The 26,606-nt window shown below is 48.8% G+C and overlaps 6 protein-coding genes and 12 non-coding genes across 18 annotated transcripts, besides 70 other annotated features; all 18 read left to right on the forward strand.

Annotated features, from left to right (window-relative positions):
* Tc00.1047053508385.1 lies at positions 1-69 on the forward strand. The gene has a single exon (XR_008255525.1). It is a non-coding gene; the product is annotated as a C/D small nucleolar RNA (snoRNA), TB10C3C5, 5' partial (small nucleolar RNA).
* Positions 1-5,695: a sequence feature (heterozygous, Esmeraldo-like haplotype).
* Positions 120-142: a microsatellite.
* Positions 138-206, forward strand: Tc00.1047053508385.2. Its single transcript, XR_008255529.1, has one exon. It is a non-coding gene; the product is annotated as an H/ACA snoRNA, TC10C3H2 (small nucleolar RNA).
* Tc00.1047053508385.3 lies at positions 339-410 on the forward strand. The gene has a single exon (XR_008255530.1). It is a non-coding gene; the product is annotated as an H/ACA snoRNA, TC10C3H1 (small nucleolar RNA).
* Tc00.1047053508385.4 lies at positions 436-514 on the forward strand. Its single transcript, XR_008255531.1, has one exon. It is a non-coding gene; the product is annotated as a C/D small nucleolar RNA (snoRNA), TB10C3C2 (small nucleolar RNA).
* Positions 530-559: a microsatellite.
* On the forward strand, positions 602-700 carry Tc00.1047053508385.5. The gene has a single exon (XR_008255532.1). It is a non-coding gene; the product is annotated as a C/D small nucleolar RNA (snoRNA), TB10C3C3 (small nucleolar RNA).
* On the forward strand, positions 756-830 carry Tc00.1047053508385.6. Its single transcript, XR_008255533.1, has one exon. It is a non-coding gene; the product is annotated as a C/D small nucleolar RNA (snoRNA), TB10C3C4 (small nucleolar RNA).
* Tc00.1047053508385.7 lies at positions 892-971 on the forward strand. The gene has a single exon (XR_008255534.1). It is a non-coding gene; the product is annotated as a C/D small nucleolar RNA (snoRNA), TB10C3C5 (small nucleolar RNA).
* Positions 1,030-1,098, forward strand: Tc00.1047053508385.8. The gene has a single exon (XR_008255535.1). It is a non-coding gene; the product is annotated as an H/ACA snoRNA, TC10C3H2 (small nucleolar RNA).
* On the forward strand, positions 1,231-1,302 carry Tc00.1047053508385.9. The gene has a single exon (XR_008255536.1). It is a non-coding gene; the product is annotated as an H/ACA snoRNA, TC10C3H1 (small nucleolar RNA).
* On the forward strand, positions 1,328-1,406 carry Tc00.1047053508385.11. Its single transcript, XR_008255526.1, has one exon. It is a non-coding gene; the product is annotated as a C/D small nucleolar RNA (snoRNA), TB10C3C2 (small nucleolar RNA).
* Positions 1,422-1,451: a microsatellite.
* Tc00.1047053508385.12 lies at positions 1,494-1,592 on the forward strand. Its single transcript, XR_008255527.1, has one exon. It is a non-coding gene; the product is annotated as a C/D small nucleolar RNA (snoRNA), TB10C3C3 (small nucleolar RNA).
* Positions 1,648-1,718, forward strand: Tc00.1047053508385.13. The gene has a single exon (XR_008255528.1). It is a non-coding gene; the product is annotated as a C/D small nucleolar RNA (snoRNA), TB10C3C4 (small nucleolar RNA).
* Positions 1,730-1,815: a sequence feature (T-rich).
* Positions 1,816-1,851: a microsatellite.
* On the forward strand, positions 1,974-7,712 carry Tc00.1047053508385.10 (hypothetical protein, conserved; the record flags this gene model as incomplete). The annotated part of the gene is made up of 1 exon (XM_806798.1): positions 1,974-7,712. The coding sequence occupies one exon, from the start codon at positions 1,974-1,976 to the stop codon at positions 7,710-7,712; it is 5,739 nt and encodes a 1,912-aa protein (XP_811891.1).
* Positions 2,867-2,897: a microsatellite.
* Positions 5,696-5,963: a sequence feature (areas merged during assembly that could not be assigned to a particular haplotype. This can correspond to areas where the two haplotypes were merged or to regions with more than two copies in the genome that were merged during assembly.).
* Positions 5,964-15,616: a sequence feature (heterozygous, Esmeraldo-like haplotype).
* Positions 7,865-7,893: a microsatellite.
* Positions 7,945-8,002: a sequence feature (T-rich).
* Positions 8,163-8,201: a sequence feature (CT-rich).
* Tc00.1047053508385.20 (hypothetical protein, conserved) lies at positions 8,326-12,411 on the forward strand (the record flags this gene model as incomplete). The annotated part of the gene is made up of 1 exon (XM_806799.1): positions 8,326-12,411. The coding sequence occupies one exon, from the start codon at positions 8,326-8,328 to the stop codon at positions 12,409-12,411; it is 4,086 nt and encodes a 1,361-aa protein (XP_811892.1).
* Positions 8,328-8,350: a microsatellite.
* Positions 9,343-9,399: a microsatellite.
* Positions 11,221-11,275: a microsatellite.
* Positions 12,484-12,522: a microsatellite.
* Positions 12,680-12,704: a microsatellite.
* Positions 12,784-12,803: a microsatellite.
* Positions 12,870-12,893: a microsatellite.
* Positions 13,006-13,058: a microsatellite.
* Positions 13,153-13,174: a sequence feature (AT_rich).
* Positions 13,213-13,264: a sequence feature (A-rich).
* Positions 13,304-13,345: a sequence feature (AT_rich).
* Positions 13,344-15,827, forward strand: Tc00.1047053508385.30 (CYC2-like cyclin, putative; the record flags this gene model as incomplete). Its single annotated transcript, XM_806800.1, has 1 exon — positions 13,344-15,827. One exon carries the CDS (start codon positions 13,344-13,346, stop codon positions 15,825-15,827), a length of 2,484 nt encoding a protein of 827 aa, XP_811893.1.
* Positions 13,403-13,443: a microsatellite.
* Positions 13,571-13,618: a microsatellite.
* Positions 13,967-14,020: a microsatellite.
* Positions 15,154-15,197: a microsatellite.
* Positions 15,591-15,618: a microsatellite.
* Positions 15,617-15,785: a sequence feature (areas merged during assembly that could not be assigned to a particular haplotype. This can correspond to areas where the two haplotypes were merged or to regions with more than two copies in the genome that were merged during assembly.).
* Positions 15,786-26,606: a sequence feature (heterozygous, Esmeraldo-like haplotype).
* Positions 15,877-15,911: a microsatellite.
* Positions 16,162-16,182: a sequence feature (AT_rich).
* Positions 16,221-16,277: a sequence feature (T-rich).
* Positions 16,281-16,324: a sequence feature (A-rich).
* Positions 16,451-16,474: a sequence feature (AT_rich).
* Positions 16,498-16,545: a microsatellite.
* Positions 16,573-16,611: a sequence feature (A-rich).
* Positions 16,640-16,995: a microsatellite.
* Positions 17,009-17,051: a microsatellite.
* Positions 17,066-17,273: a microsatellite.
* Positions 17,358-17,379: a sequence feature (AT_rich).
* Positions 17,455-17,482: a sequence feature (AT_rich).
* Positions 17,496-17,537: a sequence feature (A-rich).
* Positions 17,588-17,635: a sequence feature (CT-rich).
* Positions 17,700-17,732: a microsatellite.
* Positions 17,845-17,910: a microsatellite.
* Positions 17,958-18,004: a microsatellite.
* Positions 18,021-18,082: a microsatellite.
* Positions 18,234-18,258: a sequence feature (AT_rich).
* Positions 18,475-18,510: a microsatellite.
* Positions 18,619-18,640: a microsatellite.
* On the forward strand, positions 18,829-21,291 carry Tc00.1047053508385.40 (dual specificity protein phosphatase, putative; the record flags this gene model as incomplete). The annotated part of the gene is made up of 1 exon (XM_806801.1): positions 18,829-21,291. The coding sequence occupies one exon, from the start codon at positions 18,829-18,831 to the stop codon at positions 21,289-21,291; it is 2,463 nt and encodes an 820-aa protein (XP_811894.1).
* Positions 18,886-18,910: a microsatellite.
* Positions 20,199-20,251: a microsatellite.
* Positions 20,279-20,307: a microsatellite.
* Positions 21,388-21,410: a microsatellite.
* Positions 21,434-21,513: a microsatellite.
* Positions 21,650-21,670: a sequence feature (AT_rich).
* Positions 21,774-21,797: a sequence feature (AT_rich).
* Positions 21,827-21,858: a sequence feature (AT_rich).
* Positions 21,948-21,983: a microsatellite.
* Positions 22,002-22,021: a microsatellite.
* Positions 22,119-22,160: a microsatellite.
* Positions 22,194-22,264: a microsatellite.
* Positions 22,317-22,390: a sequence feature (CT-rich).
* Positions 22,421-22,440: a microsatellite.
* Positions 22,574-24,370, forward strand: Tc00.1047053508385.50 (hypothetical protein, conserved; the record flags this gene model as incomplete). Its single annotated transcript, XM_806802.1, has 1 exon — positions 22,574-24,370. The coding sequence occupies one exon, from the start codon at positions 22,574-22,576 to the stop codon at positions 24,368-24,370; it is 1,797 nt and encodes a 598-aa protein (XP_811895.1).
* On the forward strand, positions 24,757-25,638 carry Tc00.1047053508385.60 (hypothetical protein, conserved; the record flags this gene model as incomplete). The annotated part of the gene is made up of 1 exon (XM_806803.1): positions 24,757-25,638. One exon carries the CDS (start codon positions 24,757-24,759, stop codon positions 25,636-25,638), a length of 882 nt encoding a protein of 293 aa, XP_811896.1.
* Positions 25,392-25,418: a microsatellite.
* Positions 25,775-25,814: a microsatellite.
* Positions 26,015-26,058: a sequence feature (CT-rich).
* Positions 26,135-26,160: a microsatellite.
* Positions 26,251-26,294: a sequence feature (A-rich).

Here is a 26,606-nt window from a genome sequence, read left to right on the forward strand (position 1 = left end):
TGCGTCTTCCACCTAACGAGGCTGATGATTATGACCCGATGCACGTCTTACATATTTATACTACACCAATGAATGTGGATGAGTCCCGCGAGGCAGCCAGCCGCCGCCCGCAGTCATACGTGTGTGTGTGTGTGTGTGTGTGCAGCCACTCCGGGCAGGGCGACGCCGGTTTGGTGGCGTGGAGTCCAATCGGTGCGGCGAGACGTGGACGGGTGCTGCGTGATGCGGTGCAGAGACTGTCGTGAGCAGCCCGCGTAACCGCCAGGCCGTGCGCGCCCCGTCCAACTGCTGTGCTTAGCGGGTGGACAGTCACGGACGGAGCACGCCCTTTCCCCGTGGCCGAGGCAGCGGTGTCGCTATGCGTCCCCGCAGACAGTGCGGTGCGACGGTACGAAGCACGCGCGAGAGCCCCGTTTGCTGGTTGTGTGCCCGCCGCATGATGCATCCAATTCAATACTCACTCCGAGCGTGGTACTTGACTGGAGATAATCGATAACATGCACTACCAGCTGATGGCACCCGTGACTGGCTCTCTCCCTCTCTCTCTCTCCCTCTCCCTTGTGCTGCGGCTGCTGCAGCGCTATGGGACACTGTGCCGCAAATGATGTGTGAAAATGGAATTACCATCGGAAGGCGCCTGGCGCAGGTTGACGACAAGATGCCGTGTGCATACTACCTCAACTGTTACTCGTACCACTGAAGCGGCGTGCCCACCCCTAACCCTAACCCACCTCTCCCGTCGTCCCGCCGTGACAGTGATGACCACAAGCTGTTTGCACATTTGCCGACCCCGCGTGAGTGACCCACAGGAATCTAAGAACACCAGCTGATGCTTGACTGCACCCTCCCACCCTTGCGGCGCGGAGACTTGGCTCGACGGAGTGCGTGACTGTGATTAGTGATGCGTCTTCCACCTAACGAGGCTGATGATTATGACCCGATGCACGTCTTACATATTTATACTACACCAATGAATGTGGATGAGTCCCGCGAGGCAGCCAGCCGCCGCCCGCAGTCATACGTGTGTGTGTGTGCAGCCACTCCGGGCAGGGCGACGCCGGTTTGGTGGCGTGGAGTCCAATCGGTGCGGCGAGACGTGGACGGGTGCTGCGTGATGCGGTGCAGAGACTGTCGTGAGCAGCCCGCGTAACCGCCAGGCCGTGCGCGCCCCGTCCAACTGCTGTGCTTAGCGGGTGGACAGTCACGGACGGAGCACCCCCTTTCCCCGTGGCCGAGGCAGCGGTGTCGCTATGCGTCCCCGCAGACAGTGCGGTGCGACGGTACGAAGCACGCGCGAGAGCCCCGTTTGCTGGTTGTGTGCCCGCCGCATGATGCATTCAATTCAATACTCACTCCGAGCGTGGTACGTGACTGGAGATAATCGATAACATGCACTACCAGCTGATGGCATCCGTGACTGGCTCTCTCCCTCTCTCTCTCTCCCTCTCCCTTGTGCTGCGGCTGCTGCAGCGCTATGGGACACTGTGCCGCAAATGATGTGTGAAAATGGAATTACCATCGGAAGGCGCCTGGCGCAGGTTGACGACAAGATGCCGTGTGCATACTACCTCAACTGTTACTCGTACCACTGAAGCGGCGTGCCCACCCCTAACCCTAACCCACCTCTCCCGTCGTCCCGCCGTGACAGTGATGACCACAAGCTGTTTGCACATTTGCCGACCCCGCGTGAGTGACCCACAGGAATCTAAGAACACCAGATTATAGTGCATTTTGTTTGTTTTGTTGTATTTATTTGTTTTGGTTTAATTTGGTGTTTTTTTGTATCTTTTGTTTTTTTTCTTTTCAATTTTTTGCTTGTTGTGTTTTATTGTTGTTGTTGTTGTTGGTGTTTTTTGTTATGAATTGACGGAAAATACTCATTCACAATTTTTAATTTAAAGGATTGTGTTGTACCGTAGTGTTGGTTGTTTGTATTTAAGAGCGGTTCGACTTTTTATTGTGTTTGTATTTGGATGGAGCCGACTGGATCTTCGCATGCGGTTTTGGTTGCCGATGATTTTCAGACGCAGGTGGATGTGTTGTATGCACAAATCCTTGCGAGTGTCGACTTTTCAATTGATAACAATCTTGAGAGCGCCTGTGGCGCGAAATCCGTGACTCAGCGCCCTGTGCGGAAGCGTGGTGCATCGGTTGCGTGTTCCGCCTCTGTCGTGAAGGACGTGGCAGTCGGAGAGAAGGTTTGTTGTTTTTGTGCAGATGACATTGTGGACGTTTCTACTACCACAGCGTCAACCATTCTAATGAGTGATGTGAATCGTGTTTGCGGCTGCAGTTGTCATCTTCCATGCGCCGCACGAGGCTCACATCCAGAGCAACAGCAGCATCAGCAGAATAGTGTAAATACGTCGAGGGAGTGTCTAGGCGCCATGCCACGCAGTGTTTCTTCGCCGCAAAAAACTGCAGGTGGGGCGTATGGGGCGTATGGTCGTAGTAAAACGGGGGGGTTAGTACCGCCGAGGCAGTGTCAGCCACCTTCGACATTTGGAAGTGGTCGCAGTGGCATGTGTGATTCGATTAAAAAAACTTCTGCGCCCGGTCCGGGGTCCTACTTCCGTGGCGACGATGAAGTCATGCGTTATTCGATGGCCACGCGCAGTCACAGCAAAAATCCTCCTGTTGGAGGAGGTGGAGGGGCTGTGGGCAACTGTGGCCCACTCGGCACCCGTCATGCCCGTCGTAGTGCGGAAGATGCAGCAAGGGCGTTGCAGCGCCAGTTTACGCTGCTTTGCCAGTGCTATTGGAAGCAGTTCCCGGAGTTGGGGATTTCGACAAATGCCGCGGCGCATGCGAGGAATTGTCCCTGCCACTCCATCCACACGGCCTCGCCAGGGGGAACTGATAGCCACAGCAGCAGCAGCAGCAGCAGCAGAAGTAGCTGTAATGATGCTTCTTTTCGTGTGGGTGCGAAAAAAACATTAGGACGGAGGCCCGTCGTTCCTCTCACATCATCCCCATTTCGTGTGGTTTCCCCATCAACGAAAAGAGGTGCCGTGTTTGGTACCTCGCCGTGTCGGGTACCATCCACGGAAAAGCAACAGCAGCAGCAGCGATCGACCCACACGGAGAGTGTGGAGAATGGTCCACGAAAGGGAAGAGGTCCTTTGGTGCGGGACAACACGCCCTCACGTGGAAGACCGTTGCAATTGACCTCGACACCCGGCCCGGGCGCGTACAACGTCGCCAGTGCTTTTGACGCGGCCTCCGCTCGAGGAAAGACAAGAAGCGTCTCCATAGGAAAGGCAGCGCGGCGGTTACATACGCCGACAGAGTCACCAGGGCCGGGGACATATGACACCGAATCCAAAGGGCAGACAGGAGCTCAAGTCAAAAATAATTATTTTCTCACAACGAGCTCACGCCAGCTTCAGTGGATGGCAAAACACGATGGCGAGTGTAGTCCTGGTCCAGGGGAGTACTCGACAGAAAATGCGACACGCACAGATGCACGACACAAAAACTCCCCTGCATTTTCATTTGGTCGGGCCAAACTGCCAGTTGATGCCAAGAGACTCGTGGACGCATCAGCCATGGGGAAACCAGATGAAGTTCCAGGACCGGGAACATACGACGTTCCAATGATGGTGCCTGACGGTGCTACCGTTATAGGTGGAAGAAGTGCCGTTATTACAACTGCGAGGCGTGACGACAACATGTGGCGTGGTGTGTATTATCCACCCGATGATGTTCCAGGGCCGGGGCATTATGTGATTTTAAAGGAAATAACAGGTCCTCAGTGGACATTCTCAACGAGAGGGTTGCCATCTGTTCTTGAAGAACCTTCTCCTGGTCCAGGTGATTACTCTATTCCCATCTTTGATGTGCGTCGAGGGCGCTCCGCAACTTCTTTCTTTCCTACAGCGCCACGTTTATTGCATGAGGAAGCGAATCGGGCAGCGAATCTCCCTGGGCCAGGGGCGTATGATGTGGAGGATGTGGCAGGTGTCACACGATCGGCTTTTATAGGTACGACACAGCGTTTCTTCAAACCGGAATCCCAAGAGGAAGGTGTTCCAGGACCTGGGGCATACGTCGTAAAGCACACAGCACGTGAACGACACATAGCGGTTCCACTTCTCGCATCCACTGCTCCAAGATTTTATGGTTGTGACAGTGTCGACTCGAGGGACCTGATACCCGGGCCCGGGCACTATGATGTTGATGACAATATGAGAATGCTACATGAACGCGGTGCTATTATCGGAACTGCATCGCGCGCACTGTCCTTGGATACGGCTGTTGCTACCGCTGCAACCGATGCGGGACCGGGTGCCTATGACATTACGCTACCCAAGGATGGTCCTTCCTTCTCTATGCGACAGCGGTTGATGGATCGTACAGTGAATGGAGATCCAACACCTGGGCCTGGGAAGTACGACCCACGTGAATTATCTCAAGGCCCGAGTGCTGTTGTGGGCATTGCGGCGCGATTCCAATCAGCTGATGAGGAGATGTTGTGCAACAGTGTTCCTGGTCCGGGTGCCTATGAGGCTGCGTTACCTGAAAAGTTATCCACAACGGCTTTTTTTGGCACGAGTCCTCGTTTTGTGAAAAACGAGGCTGTTATGGATGAAAAGATGGGAGGCGGACTTGGTCCTGGAATGTACGATCCGCGGGAAGCTAGAAGCAATATTGCAGGTGCCGCGTGGGGCACCAGCCCTCGGTTTTTTCAAGAGGAATACAGAGACATTCCTGGACCCGGGGCGTACGAAGTTGCATCATCTTCACCCATGCGCGGCGTTGTTTTTGGGAATGCAAACGATAAGTCCGATTGGATCATACCGGCAGACGCAGCGAATCTACCCGGGCCCGGGTCATATCTTCCCCAAGGTGCACCCGAGCGGATGGCTTCCGCGGTGGTGTTTGGGTCCTCGCCGAAAAATGCTCTTTCACCCGAAGAGCGAGAGGCTTTTATGCAAAGACATATTGGACCAGGATCGTATGATGCGGTATTGCAGGTTCCACATGCGTTTCACGCTACTTTTGGAGGAGCTGATACAAAACGGTTGGGAGAGGGGAAACCCTCAGATACAACGCCTGGTCCTGGACAATACGCCACCACAGCAGAGAGCCAAGCTTTTGTGCCACGAGGCGTTGTGTTTGGAACCGCGTCTCGAGTGCCCCCATTGCAGGATGCGGCGGGAACGCCAGGTCCAGGTGCGTACGTCCCAACACTGCAGCCGAACGACGGGTCAGTCATGGGGCCTGTCTCCTTCCCAACTGCTCCCCGATTCCACGGCGGAAGTGAAAGGTTTGGTGATGGCAACACCTATGATACGCCAGGGCCTGGCTCCTATGTTTTGGATAATGCAGGGGACCAGTTGGGGGGACGGGGAGTAGTTGTATTTGGGACAGAACCCCGCATTCCAGATTATGAACAACGAGAGCGCGCCCTCTTTCCTGGTCCTGGTCAATATGAATGCGTACAGGACGCAACGACGACGAACGGTCCGGCATACTCTTTTGGGAAAAATCCACGCATTTCAATGCATGGGAATAATGACGATGGTGGTTTTGTTGGTGGTGGTCAAGCCGGTGATGTCCCAGGCCCAGGGTCGTATGATGTCGTTATTCCGACTCTTACTGCACCCACAACTCGTTTCGGGACCTCAAATCGTACGGTGGGACCTTTGCTTCTATCAGAAGTTCCTGGCCCTGGGACATATGATGTGACGAAAACAACAACGGTGGCGGCAGCGTCTGCCCCTGCCTATCGATTTTCAACAGCTCCACGTGAATCACACGTTGATGCCAGTGATACGCCAGGACCCGGGCAGTACGGAGACTCGGCTGCAGACGGAAGCATGTGGCGCCGCTTCACTGGAGCGTCATTCCCTACAGAATCGCGTTTTACTACTGGAAAAGAGACGGATGTTATTCTCCCCGGGCCGGGTCAGTACTCACCCCAACATCCGCAATGGAATGCGTCACAAGTGTATTCCTTTCCATCCGGCAAGAAGGAGTTTTTTGTCGGAAACGATGAATTGCCTGGCCCGGGCACATACAATCCTACGATATCGCCTACAGGAAATAGTATTCGCTTTGGTACCGCTGAGAGAGGTGGTGAACAATCCGGTCAGGACGGAGATGTGCCCGGCCCGGGGACATATGATGTCACTTTAAATCGACAAGAGGGTCCTGCATTTTCTATGCATCGCACTGCACCACGTGGACCCACGCTGGTGGAAGTGGAAAAGTCTTACATCCCCGGGCCTGGTACATATACTTTGCCTCCCGCCTTCCCTGCGACTGAAGGTGCCGGGACGGGTGTCTCTTTTCTTAAAGCTGAGCGCTTTAAGACTTTTGATACCGTCGTTGATAACGTGGATTGCGTCGGATCCCTCACGGCGCCCGGCCCGGGCTATTACGATCCGCAACTGCCGCAGTCAACAACCGGGGTTTTTATTGCTCGTGCGCCGCGGCTGGCCGAGGTGGGGGATGCTACTGCAGGCGTTACAGACCTACCAGGGCCAGGGCATTACGAGGTAAGGCGTGGAGACCCTCTCCTCACTACGCCGCTGGATGGAGGTGTGGCCATGCGCTTTACAGCGGCTCGTTTCCCTCTCAGAGATGAGGCGACCGCGTCGGAAATGCCAGGTCCAGCCTCATATAGCCCCGTAGCGCCACAAAACACGACAAGTGGAGCGTCCTTTCCCCACGCACCACGGTTCGTGTTGACTGAGACGCAGGAACGGGCAGAACAGCCTGGTCCAGGCGAGTACAGCCTACCGTCTGCATGGTGCCCGTCGCAGGACGTCAGTTATTCTTTTGGCACAAGTAAAAAAATAGAAAATGTGTATACCACGCAAGATATTCCAGGGCCGGGTAGTTACGATACAAATCGCTACGCCACACGGTACTTGACAGGTCCAGCGTTCACTGTACAAGGAAAATCAACCTATAAAGATGGGCATGCAGGGGCTGAGTATCCTGGACCCGGCGCGTACTCTCCTCAGCCTGTGGAGACAGCACGCACGACAACATTTGCTCCTCCTTCTACAGTAGACCCTGATGCAGTCTTTGCAGCGCGTGTGAATGCCACTCCTGGGCCGGCAACATACGCCATTCCTGCCGCGCTTAGCAGTCAGACAGTGGCGTTTGGAACGGCCCCAAGAACCCTAGAAAAAACCGAAGATCTTCCGGGTCCCGGTGCTTATTTGACAAGCGGACCGATTGTGATGCCGAGCCAACCTGCATTTAGTTTTGGTCACGCCTCTCGCCCCGATATTGTCCCACAGACTCAAAAGAATGCCCCCGGGCCAGGTGAATATCATCATCCCATAGACCCAGGGCCACCCGTGCCAGCATTTACGTTTGCTGGAGCTGAACGCTTTGCTGAAGCACAAGCGGTTAGTACAACTGACCCGGGGCAGTATTACCACCCTGCCCCTGCAATTCAGCCGAGAGGTCCATCGTTTGGTTTTCCAACCACTATCAGCACCATGACGACAGCAGCAGAAGCAGCGGCTGGGGTGCGTGCAGGAACTGGAAGCGGTCTTGGCCCAGGGGTGTACTTTCACCCGTCTCACTGGGATTTGAGAGAGCGTGGACCGTCTTTTCCCGTCACACTGGGCCACTATCCGCCAGCGTTAGGAGCGGATACGCCGGGACCCGGGGCGTATCACGTGGAACCACGTCAAAACACACCGCTTGCTGCAATGACGGCACAAATTAGGGACTTGAATACGAAATGAAACTGTTCCAAGAATATAAAAAAAAAGGCGGGGAAATGCTACATTTTGTGCGTGGACAGTGACGAAGAGGATTTGGGGTAGAAATTCAGGGGGAAAGGGAGGCTCTCTCTCAGCATAGAAATAAGTCTATAGATATTTTTTTGTTTGCATTCAGAGAAAGAGGGAGGGAGAGAGAGAGAGACAGCAAAAAAAGGGAGTGGATGCAGCGGAATGGATCTTTACCGCTGTTTTCTTTTATTTTTATTTATTTATTTATTTTGTTTTTGTTTTTGTTTTTTTGTTTTTATCTTGCGTGTATATGTGTATGCCGTGGGAATTTTCGTTTGTGGAAAAAAAAAAACTGCCCTTTTCACACCCTCTGGTCGCTGCTTTTGTCGTGTTACTGAAGTTGAAAGAGAAGGAACAAGGTGAATGTAAATTGCGTTGTCCACATTTCCCCTTTTACACACACTCTCTCTCTTTTTTTATTTCCCTCTCTCTCTCTTTCTCGTTTGGGTAAGTGTGTGGAGTACTGCAACGTCCTCCTTTTAGCGATAGGATAGGGCTGTGGTGCCGTGAGTGACACTTGTGTTGTGTCTACTTTTGTGTGTGTCTGTGGGTGGTTCCCCTACTCATGCAGCAGCAGCAGCAGCAGCAGCCACGGACAGGCGGGGCGCCTACACTTCATGCGGCACAGGTGAAGATGTCGACCTTGCCACCACCTTCTTGGGCGGTGCAACAGTCAAGGGGGGGCTCGTCAGGGCATTTACAAGGAGGTTCGAGATCCGGAAGTCACATTTCTCTGATGACTGCACATCCCTCTGGAGAAGGCGCAATCTCGGGCAGTGCAATGGATTCCATCCATCCACAGGGGAAATTAGTCATGGTGCCTCCACACCTTGTAGGGAAAATGACGCCCATGCCATACCCAGCTGGACCACTCGGTGGAACCACAAAGCAACCATCTGCAACCCCTCCTATTCATTACCCCCAGCAGCTTTTAACGAACCAAGCAATGGCAAAGATGCCAATGGGTCCCCCACCAACGTCACAGCAGGGAGCAGCCAGACCTAGCCAAAGCCACTCCCCTTCCTTTAGTGCCTCTGTCGTTCCACATGCTCCTTTGGCGCAACCGGCAAAGAAGCAGGTTGTTTTATTAGCGAATACGCCTCCCAACGCTCCTGGTCAACCGCAACGAGCGAGGGGATTGCTTGAAGTTACAAGAAGCTCCTCCAGCATTGGGACTTTGGATTCAACTGTGCAGCAGCCAATGGGTAACGTTTGGAGGGCGCGACCATCCCCTGCTCCGGCGCAATCTCAACAGTCAATTGCGGGATTGGCAACAAACGTGCAGCCATCGCCCTCGGGTGGGAAGGAGAAGAAACGCTCATCGATTAGTGGAATATGGGGAACGATGAAGAATGCATTGTTCAAGGGGAGTGACGAAAATGCGGGGCGGCCAAAGCTTGCATCTGCGCCACAGGCAGTACGAGATGCAAGGGGTGGGGTTCGCCCAATAGAACAGAGGCCGGGTGCTGGAACGGCAGCGGTAAGGGCGAGTATGACTGCAGCCACCGGCGCGTTTCAAAACTTGGAACAGAATACAAATGGAGGCACAGGGAGTCAAACTTCATCAGGTACAATGCCTTTGCAGCAGCAGCAGCAACAACAACAACAACAACAACAACAACAACAGCGACGACAGCAATTGCCATCGAAGAATTTAGGTGGTGATGGGCATGCGATTACGTCGACGGGTGATAAATTTGACCCGGCATCACTTTCATTGGCTACAGTAGAAACAACAACCAGAATGGCCACCCCGAAAGCGACAATGCCGCCACCGACGCCGTCAGATGATAAAGCCTCTCCCCTCGTGACGTCCCCCACAGTGCAACTGCGAGATGAGGCTGGGGAAGCTGGGATAGCCCCGTCATCTGCTGCAAATGTCGCCAACGAAGCTGAGGAAGGCCATCGTCAGTCAAAGCAGAAACAACATGTGCTCAGGTTTCCTTCCATTACCATTGTGGACAGCGACGAGGATTCATCTGGTTCGTCGCGGTCCAGCGAACCGGCAAAGGAACTGGGATCGACAACGCAAACCGCCGTGTTTGGTTCTGAAAAGGAGGGTTCCCAAGCGGGACAGTCGGTGCATGTCTCCCCGTCTTCTTTGGCCACATCATTTATGCCCAGCCAATTGTTGACCCAGCAAAAGAAGGGTGAAAACACGGGAGTGCAAGCTTCTGATACGCGGCTTTTTGCCGTTTCAGATCATCCTCCGGTGTCGTCAGATACTTTGTCGGTGACGACCAATACGAGTTCCCCGGACACGTTGAAAAGAGACGGGAGTCTGACTCCGGTGCGTCAGCTGGAGCTGCAAGAAGAAAACACGACTGTGGGAAGTGCACCTGTTAATAATTCCTTAGCGGAGGAGCGGCACGACACGAATCCACAAAAGGAAAGGTTGCGGCCCTCCGCCAAAGTGGCAAATTTGCCGTCCTTGACCGCCGAAGACGCGGTCGGAGACGTCAGGGAAACTCCTTTAGGCGCTGTAGAATCCAGCCGCCTTTCACCTTCATCATCGCCACCAACATCACTACCACCGCCACCAATTGGGTTGCAGTCACGGGCGACACAAGAAGCCCAGGAGGTCAATAAATCCACGAAGCGACAACGTCAGCAACCCCAGCTGCGTCGTGACTCCTCCGATTCATGTATCAAGCCCCTTTCTTTTAGTTCAGACCATCATGCAAAAGCCACGGAGCGGGAAATTCTTAAAGAAACAACGTCTCTACATGCAACCAGAAAATCTTCTAGGAACGACAAGGATGATGGTGATCATGATGATTTTGATGACCGAAAAGAACGAGAAACTCCGCGCCGGGGCCGAAGTGTCAAGAGGGGCAGTGAGAAGGATTACAGCAGAGAAAGGAGAAGGCTGATTTCTCCATCTCCCCACCTATTACACTCGCCTATTTTTCATATTCGCGATGTATATCAGCTGTATCAAGAGCTGAAACGAGAACAAGAGGAATTACAGCGTGATCGCTTCTTGCGGTGGCGGAGGCATGATAGCGTGTCGCCGGGTGATTACTCAGGAAAGCACAGCCGAAGAGGTGGAACGTCGACGACGCATACAAAGAGCCCTCGTCAGCCATGGCGCAGTTCTTCTTTTCATCCCGATCCATTGCCCCTTCCTTCTTCATTGCGCCGTCCTCTCGGTTGCATAGAATTCAGGGACGGTTATAACCGGGCGGTGGCTTCTGGTGAGTCTGATAGCGAAGCCAGCTTCACTGGACCTTATGTCTCCGGTGGACGATACACACCGTACCGATCTTTGCAGATGTTAAGGCTGTCTTCACCGCAACGTGCAGGTCGTGCATCGGCTCAAAGACGACGATGTTATCAACAAGAGGAACTCTGTGACTATTCACTCAATCATCCATATGAAGTGACGTCATTTATTCCATCGCGCAGGCATGACGACCTTCATAAGTTTGAAGGACCACCCCACAAAACACCTTGCGGCAATGGTAGTAATAATAATAACACTCATAATGGTTGTAATAATGAGAATCATAATAGCGGTAGACGTGTTAGTTCTGGCGAAAATGCGTCAGGTGGGAGGGCACAGTCTGCCTTACGTGGACACAAAGTGAATCCAGTCAATCCAAGTCGCAGGCCACACGCGGACACGTCAAAACCCATGACACACATTTTTGAGTATGAAAACGATGGAATGATTACACAAGGGCCATCTCAGCAGCAGAATGGAAAGGAACATGCATGGCGCCACGATTCCGTACCACCATCACCTTCATCCTTACCGGTATCGGCACGACGGCGACGAGAAAATCTGTCGGCGAGGACACCTGTTGATATGGCATCCCCTCATCCGCGGCGGCCTCAGCCTCGTTCCGTGGTGGGAAATCCTACGGCGCGAAACCTCCGACGCTGCTGTAGTGAAGGTGACATTGCTGGAAACCATTTGCGTGCCCCGGGAGGGAGTCCGGTGACACGCGACGCTGTTGGTCGAATCCCAATTCCTGTTGTTGACCTTCGGAAAGACTTTAAACCATGTTTGGACTCCCCACTGAAAAAAGGGGATGTATTTGGTGCGAGTAAACACCGTGTTCGATGTGGGGTGAACTACAGTTTGTCAAGCAACAATAGCAGCGTCCACAAGAAACGAAATGGTGCAACGGGAAGAGGGGCGGTGTCTCCATCCTGTCACAGCCACACACGATCCACCCCGTTGAAGCGCACCCCAGAAGGCACTGCGGGGAATTCCGGTTCTTCTCCGAAGCGCTGCATTGTTGACGTGCCGCCGTTTCCACCTCTAAAGTTGTACTCTTCCTTTGTGATAAAGGAGCCGGACCGACCATCGGCATGGGCAATGGGACCAGAGCGGCAGAATTTTCTGGTGCAGTCCCCCAAGGCACGCCGCCGGATAATCAAGCGTGCGCAGCGTGAGGATAGACATGAGACCGCTGCGGGTGATGGTGGCCGCCGTACTGCTGAAGACGATGCCACTGGTGGAACGAATTATGATTCGGTTGTTCTTGTAGAGGAGGTGCGATTAGATGAGTATGGTCGCCCGTATGTGCTTATAAGAGAAGTGCCGTTTGGTACTGCTGCAGTGGAAGCACAAAAATCCTCCGCCCAACGGCTATCGAGGCCGCGGCCGGTGTATGTCCGTCCTGATGACAGGGAATGTTGAATGATAAGGAAGTCATAAACGGCACACGTTGCATGTGCTGAGTCAAAATAGACACTTATGACTTCTCCTTGCTTTTTTTTTTTTTTTTTTTCTTTTTTTTTTTTTTTTTTTGTGTGTGTATTTGTATACGTGTGTCTGCGTGTGTTTGGCTATCTCTTTCCTGTATTTGTCAAAGCCCTTCAAACCCCGCTATATCCCCTATATATTCTATGGCATGTATGTATGTATGAATCTGTATCTATGAGTGTAAATTGTGTGAGTCTCTCTCTGTGTGTGTGTGTGTGTGTGTGTGTTGTGCAACTTCGGCGGAGTGTGGTGCAGTAGACATCGTCAGGCACCCCGGCAATCCTGTCATGCGGTAAGACGCTTCCCTTTTTTTTTTTTTTTTTTTTAATCTCTTCTTTTCCTCCCTTCATTTATGTCTCTGCTTACTTCACTTCCCTTCACTTCAATTTCCCATTTATTTATTTATTTATTTATTTTTCTGAACCTTTTTTTCTTCTCATTTACACTCAAACACATTTTTATAATATTTACACGCACATATAACAGTAGAGGAGAGGGGGCGTACAAAACAAATAAACGAAGCGAAATATAAACAAACACAATAAAAAAAAAAACAAAAAAAAAATAAATAAATAAATAAACGAGCAAACATTAATAAGGAAGAAGGAGAATATACATATATATATATAACAAGAAAAAAGAGGAAAAAAAAAAAAAAAAGGTGCACACACACACAAATATATATTTATAATATATACACACGTCTGTGTGTGTGTGCACAGAAATAATAACATTAAAAAAATTAAAAGAAGAAAAAAAAAAAAAAGTAAAAAAAAAAAAAGAAGAAGGGGGGCGAAGAGAGAGAGAAAAGAACAAAAAAGTTTAGTTTTATTTTTATTTTTACAAAAAAAAATAATAATATTTTTATGATATCTTGCGAAAGATCTTCCATTCTCTTTACCAGAGCGCAAAGGCCGCTCACCGCCAGCACCACCACCACCAGCAGCAGTAGTAGCAGCAGCAGCACGACGACGACGTCTGTAGGGATGAATTCCTGCCTGTTTTCAGGTCACACGGCCGCAGCGTCTTTCTGCTTCTCCAGAGGAGACTCATATCATGCTGGAAGTGGCAACGCCAACGCCAACGGTAGCTGTAATAATAGCAATAATAATAATAACAATAATAATAATAACAATAATAACAGGGTCATGTATACATCTTCCGCCGTGGCTGCTGGTATGGCTGCGGCGTCCCACTTCGCCCCCTCACGACCCCCAGACGGTGATGGTGGCGGCCAGGGGTACAGCACCGGGGGGCACCATGCGAAGAACTTTGCAGGCGTAGGGACGGCAACTACGGTGGCTATAGAGAACGTGGAGGGTGGCATGGTGGATACGGGTGCAATGGGTACGGAAGACAACAACGGGGAGGCCGATGATGAAGGTATGAAACGAACCTCCTCGTCGAATGATGAGCCGACGCCTGAGACATGCACAGACACGACACCAAGAACAGTTATTGATGAAGTGTTTGCCCAACCGCATGAGGGACAACAACAACATCATCATCATCAAGAAGAAGAAGAACAGCAACAGCAGCAGCAGGAAGGGGACGCATTACAGGAGCAACAACAGGGGTTTACCTTTTCGCAAGACACCCCACCGCTCTCATGCAATTCCCGCGAGGATGCATGTAAGTTCGAGGTGTCCAATGAGGACAGCAAGGACGTTGATGTAGCTGGTGCTACTGAGGAGGCGGAGGCATGCGAGATGTGTGCTTTTTCTCCGGTGGTGGTATCCGCCCGTAAACCTCTTCAAAGTCAAATTGATTTGGTGACAGCGCGTATGGCTGTCACGTTGTTTTTGGAAAACCTCTCTGAAGACAATAAAGCAGAACCGGTACTCACCTCAGACTTTCATTCCCATCGTCTTCCTCAGATGCCTATAGAGGCTTATTTGGATCGTGTTGTGCGTCACAGCGGTGTTAGTGGGGAAACTCTCATTGCAAGTCTTATGTTATTGTTAAAGTATTCGCACTTTATCAATCATCCCGTTAGTGTCTATAATGTTCATCGCCTTACGATTACCAGTCTGTTACTTGGGGCGAAGCTTCGCGATGATCAATACTACAGCAATGAGTATTACAGCCGCATTGGTGGTATCAGTAACGCGGAGATCAATAAATTGGAACTTCGTTTTTGTGGGTGTCTGGAGTGGGACATGTGGTTGGATGAGTCCGAGTACGAGACATTAGAGAAGTTGTTATTGCGGCTTGTGACAGTTTTTGCATCCAACACGGAGGAGATAGACGAGGTGACACGAAGGAGGTTTCAACGACAATTTTGGGTGGAAGAACTGCGACCTTGGAAGGAGCGCTTTGATGTCTCTTCCTCACAGCGGCGGGAGCGTATACGGCGATGTGCAGCCGAAGACTTTTCTAGTGAACAGGCAAAAATCCAGCACCTGAGCCCGAGTGGTTCCCTCTTTCCACAAAACCCACTTGTGTACCCCGGCACAGGCATGCCGGGCATGTCGCTGGATCAAGTCATCCTGCCGGCTGTTTATCGTCAAACATCTGGTGGGACCGTCAGCAACGCCCACACCACAACCCTCGTGACAGTAATCGCACAAAATGCCACTGGATCCACCACAAATATACCAACGCATTATTATCATTCCTACCACCCTATTTATCAACCGCCACCACGGCAACAAAAGCAGTACGGATGCGGTGTCTATGATACAAATATTAATAATATTAATAATAATACCAACAGTAATGTGGGGAGTATTGGCAGTGGTCGTAGTACTAATGCTGGTGCTGGCTTTGGTATACTGGAGCGTGCGGTGTCCCTTTCGCCAACGACGCCGACGACGAGAACAACAACAACCGGGTTGCATCACTCGGGTATTAGTATTCATGCGAAGCCGTACCATTACAAGAGTAGGGGGAGTTCCACAAAGAAGTTTTTCAATAAACCACACCGTTATCATTATGCATCCTCCCAGCAGATGGATTCTGGCCATGCCGGGGAAATTGCCATGATGGAGGCAACGACAGCAACTTATGGTAGTAGCAGCAGCAGGCAAAACAATATACACAATAATAATTATAATAACAATGACACGGAGTTTGCATCTATCACCTCCACCGTCTGGCGTCCATCCGGTACAAACAACAACAACAACAACAACAATAGCAGCGGCAGACGGCCTGCCACGAGTGATAGTGTCACGATGGAAAGGCACAGCGGTGGTGGCGGTGGTGGTGGCAACGCCGTGCGAGGCAGTGGCCCATTGGTTTTCCCCTCGCAGCCGCAGCCATGCACAGATGCCGCCAATGAAGAGGTTGCCGAACGGCGTAATAGGAGGAAACGGCCCAAGCCGGATCACTACAGAGATTACCGCTAAGAGCACCCTTTGGATGCCTCCCATAACCGAAGAAGAAATAACAACAACAAAGGAAAAAAAGAAGAAGAAGAAGAAAAAAAAGAAAAGAGGGATTCATACGGTATGAAGACCGGGGGAGGAGCGAAGCGAACATCATCCATCTATTTTTTTTTTTCCACCTTTTCAGGAGGAAAGGGTGGGACGCAACGAGAGAAGATGGAAGGATGCGGCTGTTGTGAATGACAGTGACGGTCCTGCGGAGTAATGGGGGAATGGGATGGAAAGGAAAGAAAGAAAGGGGGGAAGTGGTGGTTGGTGGTGGCTGGTGGCTGGGGGAAATTAAAATCTCAACCTGTTTTTTTTTTTTTTTTTTAAAGGAAAAGTGTACGTTTGAGTGGATTTGAAGGGCCGTCGTTTTTTTGTTTTTTTGTTTGTTTTTTTGTGCTTTTTTTTTGTTATTGTTTTATTTTTGCGAAGGAAAAACATTAAAAAAAAAAAAAAAAAAAGGAGAAGAAGAAGTGGGGGTTTGTGGGAGAAGACATCTGCGTGTAAATATAATAATAATATACATGTATACTTGCATCCAATAAGACCTTCCAAACAAACAATAAGAAGAAGAAGAAGAAGGGGACACGGTAAAAGTGATTTTTTTAAATTTATTTTTATTTGTAAACAAGAAGGAAAGGTGTATTATACATACGTGTACATACATGTCTATACATACATATAATATATACATGAAGGACGTGGAGGTGTGAGCGGTGGGAAAAAAAAAAAGAAGAAAAGAGGAAAGAAAAGAGGAAAACGCGACGATGTGACGTTACACATCTGTCATGTATCACATACATGCATACATGCATACATATATGTGTATTATATTATATGTATGTACACGTATGTACATGTATGTACCCGTATGTATGTACCCGTATGTACCCGTATGTACATGTATGTATGTACCCGTATGTGTGTACCCGTATGTACCCGTATGTATGTATGTATGTACCCGTATGTATGTACCCGTATGTACACGTATGTATGTATGTACCCGTATGTACACGTATGTATGTATGTACCCGTATGTATGTACCCGTATGTATGTACCCGTATGTATGTACCCGTATGTATGTATGTACCCGTATGTATGTATGTATGTATGTACCCGTATGTACACGTATGTATGTATGTACCCGTATGTACACGTATGTATGTATGTACCCGTATGTACACGTATGTATGTATGTACCCGTATGTACACGTATGTATGTATGTACACGTATGTATGTATGTACCCGTATGTACACGTATGTACCCGTATGTACACGTATGTATGTACCCGTATGTACACGTATGTATGTATGTACCCGTATGTATGTACCCGTATGTATGTACCCGTATGTATGTACCCGTATGTATGTATGTACCCGTATGTATGTACCCGTATGTATGTACACGTATGTATGTATGTACCCGTATGTATGTACCCGTATGTACCCGTATGTATTATGTTAAACACAAATAAGTGGAGTTATGTAAGACGACACGTCAAACATTTTTTTTTTTTTTTTTATAACAAACATCTGTAATAAATGAAATAAATAAATTTTAGAAAGCACAAACAAGCAGTGAGAAGAAGAAAATGAAAAGGTAAAAATAAATAAATAATAAAATTTATAGAAATGAATTTTTAAAGAAAAGGAAAAAAAAAGAAAAACAAACAAAACAAAAAAATGTAGTTTTGAGACGTATTTATTTGTACGTGTGTCATGTTTGTTGTAATGCTTCTTCTTCTTCTTTTTTTTTTTTTTTTTTTTTTCCTTCTTCTTCTTTGTTTCCCTTTTATTGCCTTGTCTTTTATATGTTTTATTTTGTTTTGTTTCTTTGTTTGTGTTATCTCTCTATCTATCTCTCTCTCTCTCTGTTTCTGTGTGGTATGTGCCTCGCCAGTTACATGCATTTATTCCCCCCATCAAGATGTGAATTCACGTCTGGGGTACTACGGACAGTGAAAGGAGGCATGCAGACATCTCATACCCTCCATACATATATACATTTATATTTATATATACATACACGTATGTATTAAATACATATGTAATACATACGAAACCACAAACAAACAAAAAGGCGTGTAATTTTCTTTTTTTTTCTTGTGTGTTTGTATGTATGTATTTGTGTGTATATATGTATGTGTGTATTTGTACGACTTATCCCTTCTTTTTTTTTTTTTTGTTTGTTTGTTTGTTTTCTTCTTTTTTTTTTTTTATTTTTTTTTTGGGGGGGAGTGCGGGTGGGGGGATTTGACGTGAAAGACGTCAGGACTTTTCTTCTTATCATTTGCGATCGTTATCAGCTTGGCTTCCCCCATTTTCCCCCCCTCCCACCCTAATGGGTTAGGGTACCATTTACATGCATTGTCTTTACCCCTATATAAATATATAAATATATATTTGGGCTGTTTGAAGATCCTGCGGCCGCTGCTGCTGATGAGTTGTCATTTCTATTCTCATTTTTTTTCTATTTTTCTAATGCATCCACACACAAATACATACATATTTACAGTGAGTACAAGAAGGAAAAGGAGAAGAAGAGCAATAAGTACGTCTAATCGGAGGGATCATCTTTTTTAACATTACTTCTTCTCTTAAGTGCACATTTGAGAACTCCGTTTTTTTTTTTTTTTTTGTTTTGTTTTTTTTTTTTTGGGCCTTCCCTCCACCCACCTGAGGTGCGGTTGCGTTATTACACCCTCATACGGATACATCTACCGTGTGTGTGTGTGTGGAGGAAGGGAGGGAGTGAGTGGAGAGGGTTTTTTTTTTTTTTTTTTTTTTGGAAGGGGGGGAGGGGGTTGTTCGGTTGTCTATGTGTAGGGCGGAGCAGGGCGGGGAAAACGAGGTCAGAGGGAGCAGATACGTGGGCGCTGAATTCCTGCACAAACACATACACACACACGCACGCACGAGAATATTTCCACCACTTCATTCATTGCGGCCGCTGGGCGTATTTGTGACCTGCCGCCATGAGTCTGATGCCTGCTGACGGGGGTGAGGGCGTTGGGCCACCCGGGGAGGGGAACCAGCAGCAGCAGCAGCAGCAGCAGCCACCGCGCCCGCAACAACAACGCTGCTGCAATAAGCAGAAGAATAGGGAGGAAGAGGGTGAGAACTGTGAAGAGGAGGAGACATTTCCGTTGGAAGCATCCGGGAGTGCCCCCGCATCGAACACCTCGACGGACGTGAGCGGTGCGCAGGGCCTCACCGCATGCAAAGAGGAAGGAAGCGGAGACATGACCGCAACAAAAACAACAACAAAGACGACAGCAGCAGTAGTGAATGTGGTGGACACCAATGCCGGCAGATCACAGCAAAACGGCATAGTTGCGCCCGCAAGAAGCGGCGTCACAGAGTATACATGCAGTGGACGCAGCAGTAGCAGCAGCGTCGGAAGTAGTGCGCATGTTAGCCCAAGCCGTTTTGTCGTTGGAAGCACTAGACATATTTCTTTCACCACCAAGCCCCCTGCCCCGGGCAACGGCGCGCGTGTTTCCTCCGTGAGTCTCAGTAACAGCCAGATGCAGGCGGTTATAAAATTTGTTTCTTGTCGAGCATCTGGGGACAAGAAGCAGATTGTGACGCAGGCATCCGTCCCGGGGAGGCAGTCTCCGTTACAGATGCCAGGTAACGACACATCGGCCAGCACGGCAAGAGCCAGCGTGGATGTGACGCCGATGCCGACACCCTCTTTGCCACTACAGGGTCAATCATCGAAGGGGCAGATGGCATCTCTATCGGCGATCGATTTGCCAGTTCCTCATGTCTCCCTGCGCCAATGCACATCGACTCCCGTTGTCCCCAAAACTGTTGGCACGCAGCCACACTCCTGTTATGAGAAGGAAGAGGAACGCGACTACTTTCTGCAAAAGGTTACTCCGCAACTCCACAGAATGCTTCCTTTGTGGAGAAAGAATTTCGGCAAAGAAATGGTGACGGAAGAGGGGATGACAGCGACAGCGACAGCGACAGAGGCGAAGGCGGAGGCGGAATGCCAACAGGAACAGCGGCAGGAAAAAATATTATCTGAGAATGACATTACTGACCGCCGTTTACGTCAGCGTCTGCCGGAGGCCTCCTCACAGCTACATATTCGACTGCCTGTTTCCCCAATGTGTAATGCGGCAAATTCCGCATATAACCCCGGTAGTAGTGACTTTGATGTTAGCGTAAGTAGCAGCTCGAGCAGCAGTCGGACCCTTAGCACGCTTCAGGCGTCCAGTCATCACATTGTGAGAAGTGTCTGTCATGTGTTGACAGGCACGCCAACCTTCTCTTCCTGTAACGTTAGCCATGAGGAAAATGAAACAGAAAAAACATTTGGAATTTCAAAAGCCCAAACCACCACCACCACCACAACAACAACAACAACAAAGGCGACAACGATGACGATTGGCGGTGGCGGTGGCGGTGGCGGTGGCGGCAGCAGCAGCAGCAACAGCAGAAGCGACGGATTTGTGTTGACATCGCATGAGCAAAACGATTGCATTTGCGGAGTACAGGCACGTGGCATTGCTGAACCGGTGGAATTTGTACAAGAAAATTCCACTCGGCAAGTTCTTACCAAAAACGGTAATCGGAGCGGTGTGTTTACCCCTTCTCCACTTCCTCCACTTCCTCCACTTTCTCATGGTGCGTGCAGTTCATATTCCCTTGATGCAGCGATGGTTTTACCAGGGTTATTTCTGGGTTCTTACAGTGATGCCTTAAAGATTGATGCCCTCGCTGCCCATGGTATTTCACTTGTGATTAATGTTGCTGAAGAATGCGTAATGATGGAGACGATGATATACAACGACTATGACATCAAATTTATTAAGTTTCCATTAAAAGATCACAGTGATGAGAATATTACACGTTACTTTGGTCCAATTACACGAATAATTCATCAGCAATTACACCGTCGTGAACGTGCTTTACGGAGTTCAAGGAAAACTACAGGGAACATAAGAAGTTATGATGGTGAAGAAGTTATGTCGATCCCCAATAAATCCGTGGGTGGTGGAGTACTTGTACATTGTCGGATGGGTGTAAGTCGAAGTGCGGCTATTATTCTTGCTTATCTTATGATTTACGGTGAGACACTTTGGGTAGATGATAATTGCTCTATTCAAAATCAACATATGGAAGAAGAATCTTTTACACCTATATTTACACCTCCAAATGTATCTCCTATTTCGACATTACTTTTAGATGGTAGTGATGTTGAAAAAGAAAGTCATAGTACAAATGGTAAATGTTGTGAGTGTTGTTGTTGTCTTGCTATTCAAAACCCCCATATTACATGTAATACAGGCGGTGTATATACACCATCTGTTGTGAAAAGTTACCGTGATGCTTTTGAGTTTTTAAAGAAACGGAAAAAAGATATTAACCCAAATATTGGATTTGTTCTTGCACTACGGGAATTGGACGATAGAGATGGGAAATAAGATTGAGCACCCCATTGTAATGTATATATATTATATATATATGTGGTGGCCCCCTCTCATCGACATGTGTACTCCTGACTCTCACGCATACTTTCCGTGTGTGTGTGTGTGTGTGTGTGCCTGCCTGCCACTGTTGGGAGGAAAGAAGAAGAAGAAGAAGCAGGAGGAGGAGGAGGAGGAAGAAGAAGAAGCAGGAGGAGGAGGAGGAAGAAGAAGAAGAAGGGGGCCTTATGTGTTCCTACGCCAACGGTGACAGGAGTAGAGACATTTTTGGTTTGGTTTTTGTCTGTCTATATATGTCTGTGTATTTATGTGTATTTCCTCTTCCTTCCCTCTACACACACACACGCACAGATCCAAATAATAAAAAAAAAAAAAAGAAGAGAAATAAAATCCCGTGCAGAGAGGGAGTTATGAATGAGATGCCCGGCGGGAGATGTGTGCGTTTTTTACATTTTGCCACGCCATGTAATAATTTTTGGAATAAAATAAATAAATAAATAAAAGGGAAAAAAAAGGGGAGGGAAAAGTAGCGAAAATAAAATTTTATTAAAAAAAAAAAAAAATGTGTTTCACAACAATGCATGAAAGAAGGTAAAAAAAAAAAAAAGTTGTTGTTTGAACATGTCTTTATGTTTTTGTTGTGTTTCCCATTGTTTTTCCCTTTTTTTTTTTTTTTTTTCTTTTTTTTTGATGGTTGCTTACGTCTTTTATTATTATTATTATTATTCTCCCTATTACGGTGATGATGAGGGGAGGAAGAATACGTAGAAGGGGAATGGGAGGAAGGGTGAAGGAAAAGGACAATTTCTTATGTTTTTTCTGCGTTTTTTTTTTTTTTTTTGTTTTGTTTTTTGTTTTGTTTTCTTAGCCATGCTTACTTCTATGAAGAAATACGTTTCATATACATGTATGTATATATATATTACCCGTGTATATATACCTATCCATACCTACATATATATATCTATATGTCTTTGTGTACATCGGCACACATGAATGAGAATAAATGGATACGTTTGAACCTCTCTCTCTCTTTCTATTTCTCTCTCTCTCTATTTCTCTCTATTTCTCTTTATTTCTCACTTCCTCTCTTTCTTTTACTGTGTACGTGTGGTATGTCTCCTTGTATATATATATATATATATACTTGTTGATATTTATACATGCATGTGGCTTTTATTGCCTCGTGATTCCTGTCTGACTTATCTTCCATTGAAATAGAGGGAACCAGAGGATATACATCCATACATATTTGTTTCTAGAGGAGAAATAACAGGCAATGAATGCGGTGTGTGAGAGACGCATAAAACGTTTGGAGCAGCAGCTACGATGTTATACACGCGCCTACGATGCACAGCGGAAGGTATTATTTGAGCTTAACGCAAAACTACAGGCTGCAAAGACGGTAGAGGGTGCTGCGCTCAACAGCGGAGAGACCACCGGCCCACCTGCGTCTGCGAGAAGCGAAGAGAAAGGGATGCAGATGTCTGCAGTTGTGCCTACTGTTGAATGGGATGAGGCGTTTCGACAGCGCCTGCTGCAAGTTCTACAGGACCCATTGGAACAGCAGCAGGCAGTGACTTTCCCCACCGTGGCATCACATGACACGTGTAGCGATGACGCCAATCCTCTTCATGGGGATCGGGAGATAATAATGCGAAGCCTGGGACCTCCGCGACATGATGCATCCATCAGAAGCGGGGATGGTGGCAGCAATACTGAGGATGATGGGGATTCACCGCCGGCCACACGATTGCCGTCAGCAAGGCATGGGTCAAAGGCAGTGAAATCCGAGCAACTCACCGCGTCTCTTGTCATTGCGTCGACGGACGCGGCAACACGCTTCCTTGAAATGATGCGGCGGCTGTGGTCGGCGTACTTTGCTCACATGCATTCGCAGGTGCAGGGAGTACTGCGTCGGATGGATGACAACTTCGCTCGCTTTGACGCAAGCCCATCGGAGGAGACGCTTGTGGAATTCCTCGAGGCGCACCAACGACTCCGGCCGCACTTGAGCGGCATTTTCGGAATGCCGGAAGGAGAAGAAAAGGAAGAAAAGAAGGGACAACCTCGTGGGGCTGCATTGCCGTCGGGGAATCCTTTGGAGCAGGAGGGAGTGTTTGTGCAGCAGCTCTCCCTGTGCATCGCGGAGGCGGTGTCGCCCCTGTTGGCTCTCGCCCTCCGCAGTGGCAACAACGGGACGCAAGTCGTTGGTAAGAACCATGACGAGAAAAAAACGCGGTCCTCTCGTCAGAGGCGGCATGACGGTCACAGGACGCATGCAGCGGCAGCAGTAGCACCGCCACCTGTTTGTTCCGCGCCTTTTTCTCCTTCCAGTTCTCACTCCGTGTCGACTGTATTCACCGACGCGGAGGAAAGCGTGACGGAGTCCTTGATGCCGAACAGGGATGCCTCCCAAGAGGAACTCTTAGATAGTCATAATGGCAACAAAACCAGAAGCAGCGGAGAAAGCACGACGGGCAGCAGTGAAGGTCACAATTCACGTGCGCTAGATGTGAACGGAATGGGGCCAAAAGGCACTCACTCCCCCTCCCCCGTGCGCCCCAACCCCGTTAGAAATGACCGCAAAACAGACGCCGGCACACCCCGTTTGAACGAAGAGGACGCAGAAAATTATCGACCGCAGCGACGATGGCGACGAGATATTGACAGTTTGCAGGTGGAAGCGGTACTTTATAGCCGTGGGAGCTCTGTCAGCATGCGTATTCCGTTGAACGGTCCTGCTGCTGCCTCAACGACTCATCGTGCGATAGGCGAGGAGGAGGAGGAAGTGGAAGTGGGAGGCGCAGCCACCTGGCAGAACCCACACACCCGTCTACGGCGTCTGCGCATGCAGGAGGAAAGGCTGTCCTTCACGTTAATTGACATCGTGGCACAACGACATGATTGCAGCAATGAGGCCAAGTGCTACGCCATGAACAAACGACTTGCACGCGTACGAAGTGCGATAATCCGTACGGAGCGAGAAGTGAATGAACTTAGGCGCATTCAAGAAGAAAAGGAGGCAATACGAAAAGAACGTGCAGCCCGTCAGCGACGTCTTCTTTATATTTAACACCGTATTAAAAAGAAACAAAGAGAGAAGAAGAGAGTGAGGCATCTCTGTTGAGTGCTACCGCCGGAAAGAAACTCAGTCGCATCTATGAATTGTAATAAAAGGGTGATGTGGATTGTGCTTCTTCTGTCTCTTCTCTTTCTTAGCCCATTCATACATGCAGACATAGAATACAATGTGTACATACGTCTATTTTTAATTTACATCACACTTCTTTTTTTTTTTTTTTTAATGGACTGTGGGAGAGTGAGAGGGGCTTAGACATTATTTATCACAATTTCATGTTTATTTCATATGAAGATCCTTTTCTTTTTTTCTTTTTTCTTTCTATCTGTATAACACATGACTTTAACCACAGAAAGGAGGAAGTTTACATGACGTTACATATGACCACCTCCTCCTCACTTACGGTGAATGTGCCTGATCATTGGGTGGCAACACTGCGTCCGTACTTGCAGCGGGCGGATGAGTTTGACAAGGTACAACCCGCCATCTCGTACTTTTTGAGGACACATGTCGCCCACCTTGCCATGAAGCAGCGAAAGAAGGACGATCCTGTTGGGACGCAGTACCTACGACAACTTCTCCAGGTTTTAGAAGCGGAAAAACAACGTCTTGGGCAGGAGGTTACGGAAGTGGATGGCCGTACGGTATTGACGAAAACAGCTCTCACGTTATTTTCGAAGGCAGATGACGCGGAACGCAGTGGGGCTCCGGCAGAGATGGGCCTTGTGCGGCTCTTCTTCACCGCCTCCATTCTACTGGACGCAACGGCGCAGTTTTCAGAGAACGGCGAACTTGACCCCATCGCAGCGAAGCGACGTGACTACGCGCGTTACATCGCAGTGCGCATGAAGAAGGCGATTGAAAGCGGCACACCGTACGAGAGCCCCAATGCTCCAGAGACGTCAGGGGGACTCGATGAAATGTTCTCAGAGGATGCGAGCGATGATAAAAGGACGCAGGAGCAACAGCCGGGATTTCCGGCATCAATGTATCATCCCATGATGACGCCCGAGCAACCGCCACCACCACCACCACCACCGCCGTACCAGCCGCCCAACCCTTCACCACCGCCACAACCGCCGGCGCCGGCAGTGCCCATGATGGTACCCAACGCCAGTAGTGTAGCAGATGGTCCTTCAATGGACGCTATGATTAGTGCACAGAAGTGTGCCAAGCAGGCGGTCAGTGCACTGCAATTTTATGATCATGCCACTGCGCGAAAACAGCTTCTGACCGCATTGAAATTTCTTGATGGGAAGTGACACCGCTGCACTTTGGGTAGTGCAACACATGTTGCATTCGGAATGAAGCACGTGCTTTATCTCTCTTCTTCGTGTGTGTATGTTTGTATGTGGGGAGTTTCAGGATGCGGCTTGAATGGCTCCTACCCACAATAAGGAAAGAAGGAAAGAGAGAGAGAGAGAGAGAGAGAGAGAGACCGAGGCATGTCTATCATTTATCGTACGTGTGGCCCCGTTTCTTTCCATCTTTATTTATATTCAACGGATGTGCCATGTATACGTGGATTGCGGTTTATACATATATATCTATTATGATCATTATTATTGTTCTGTTTATGAAGGGTAAATAACACGAATAACCAACCAACCGTGAGAGTGGAGAAAGAGGAGGCATGAATTTCTCTTTTTTTTTTTTTCCTCTCTCTCCCTCTCTTTCTCTCTGTGTGTGTTTGTGGGGGAGGGATGCTGCAAGATGAGGTCCTGCGTGTAATTTGTGAAGGAATTTATATATTCTTTCGTTGTTGTTGTTGTTGTTGTTGTCGTGCCGCTTTCGTAATGACGAATACGTGTATGTTTGTGTACATATACCGGCTGCTCGGTTCTGGGACAGTCACAAAAGTATCTAGAACATACAAAAAAAAAGGGGGGAAATAATAAAAAAAGAAAAAAAAAAACAAGTTAGGGGGGGAAAATGTTGGAGCTTGCATTCCAAGTTTTAGGTTACATTGTTCTGTGGGCATTCATGTCTGCTGCCACGATGACGGTGGGTGTATGTATAGACCACTGGTGGTTACGTCGTAAGGTGTTACCGCTGCGGCAAGAGAGGAGGAAGCTGCAGCGTCAAGGGCCAGAGGAAAAGGACATTGAAAGTCATGTTCTCTATTAAAACGAGGAAGAATAAGAATAAGGAAGGAGAACAAAACAATTATGAAACACAAGGAAGTGTTTGGTGGATGTGTGTGTGAGTGTGTGTGTTTGTTTGTAGAACC

This window comes from Trypanosoma cruzi, genomic scaffold (genome assembly GCF_000209065.1).
Source record: "Trypanosoma cruzi strain CL Brener 1047053516799 genomic scaffold, whole genome shotgun sequence".
NCBI classification, from domain to species: Eukaryota; Euglenozoa; class Kinetoplastea; order Trypanosomatida; family Trypanosomatidae; genus Trypanosoma; species Trypanosoma cruzi.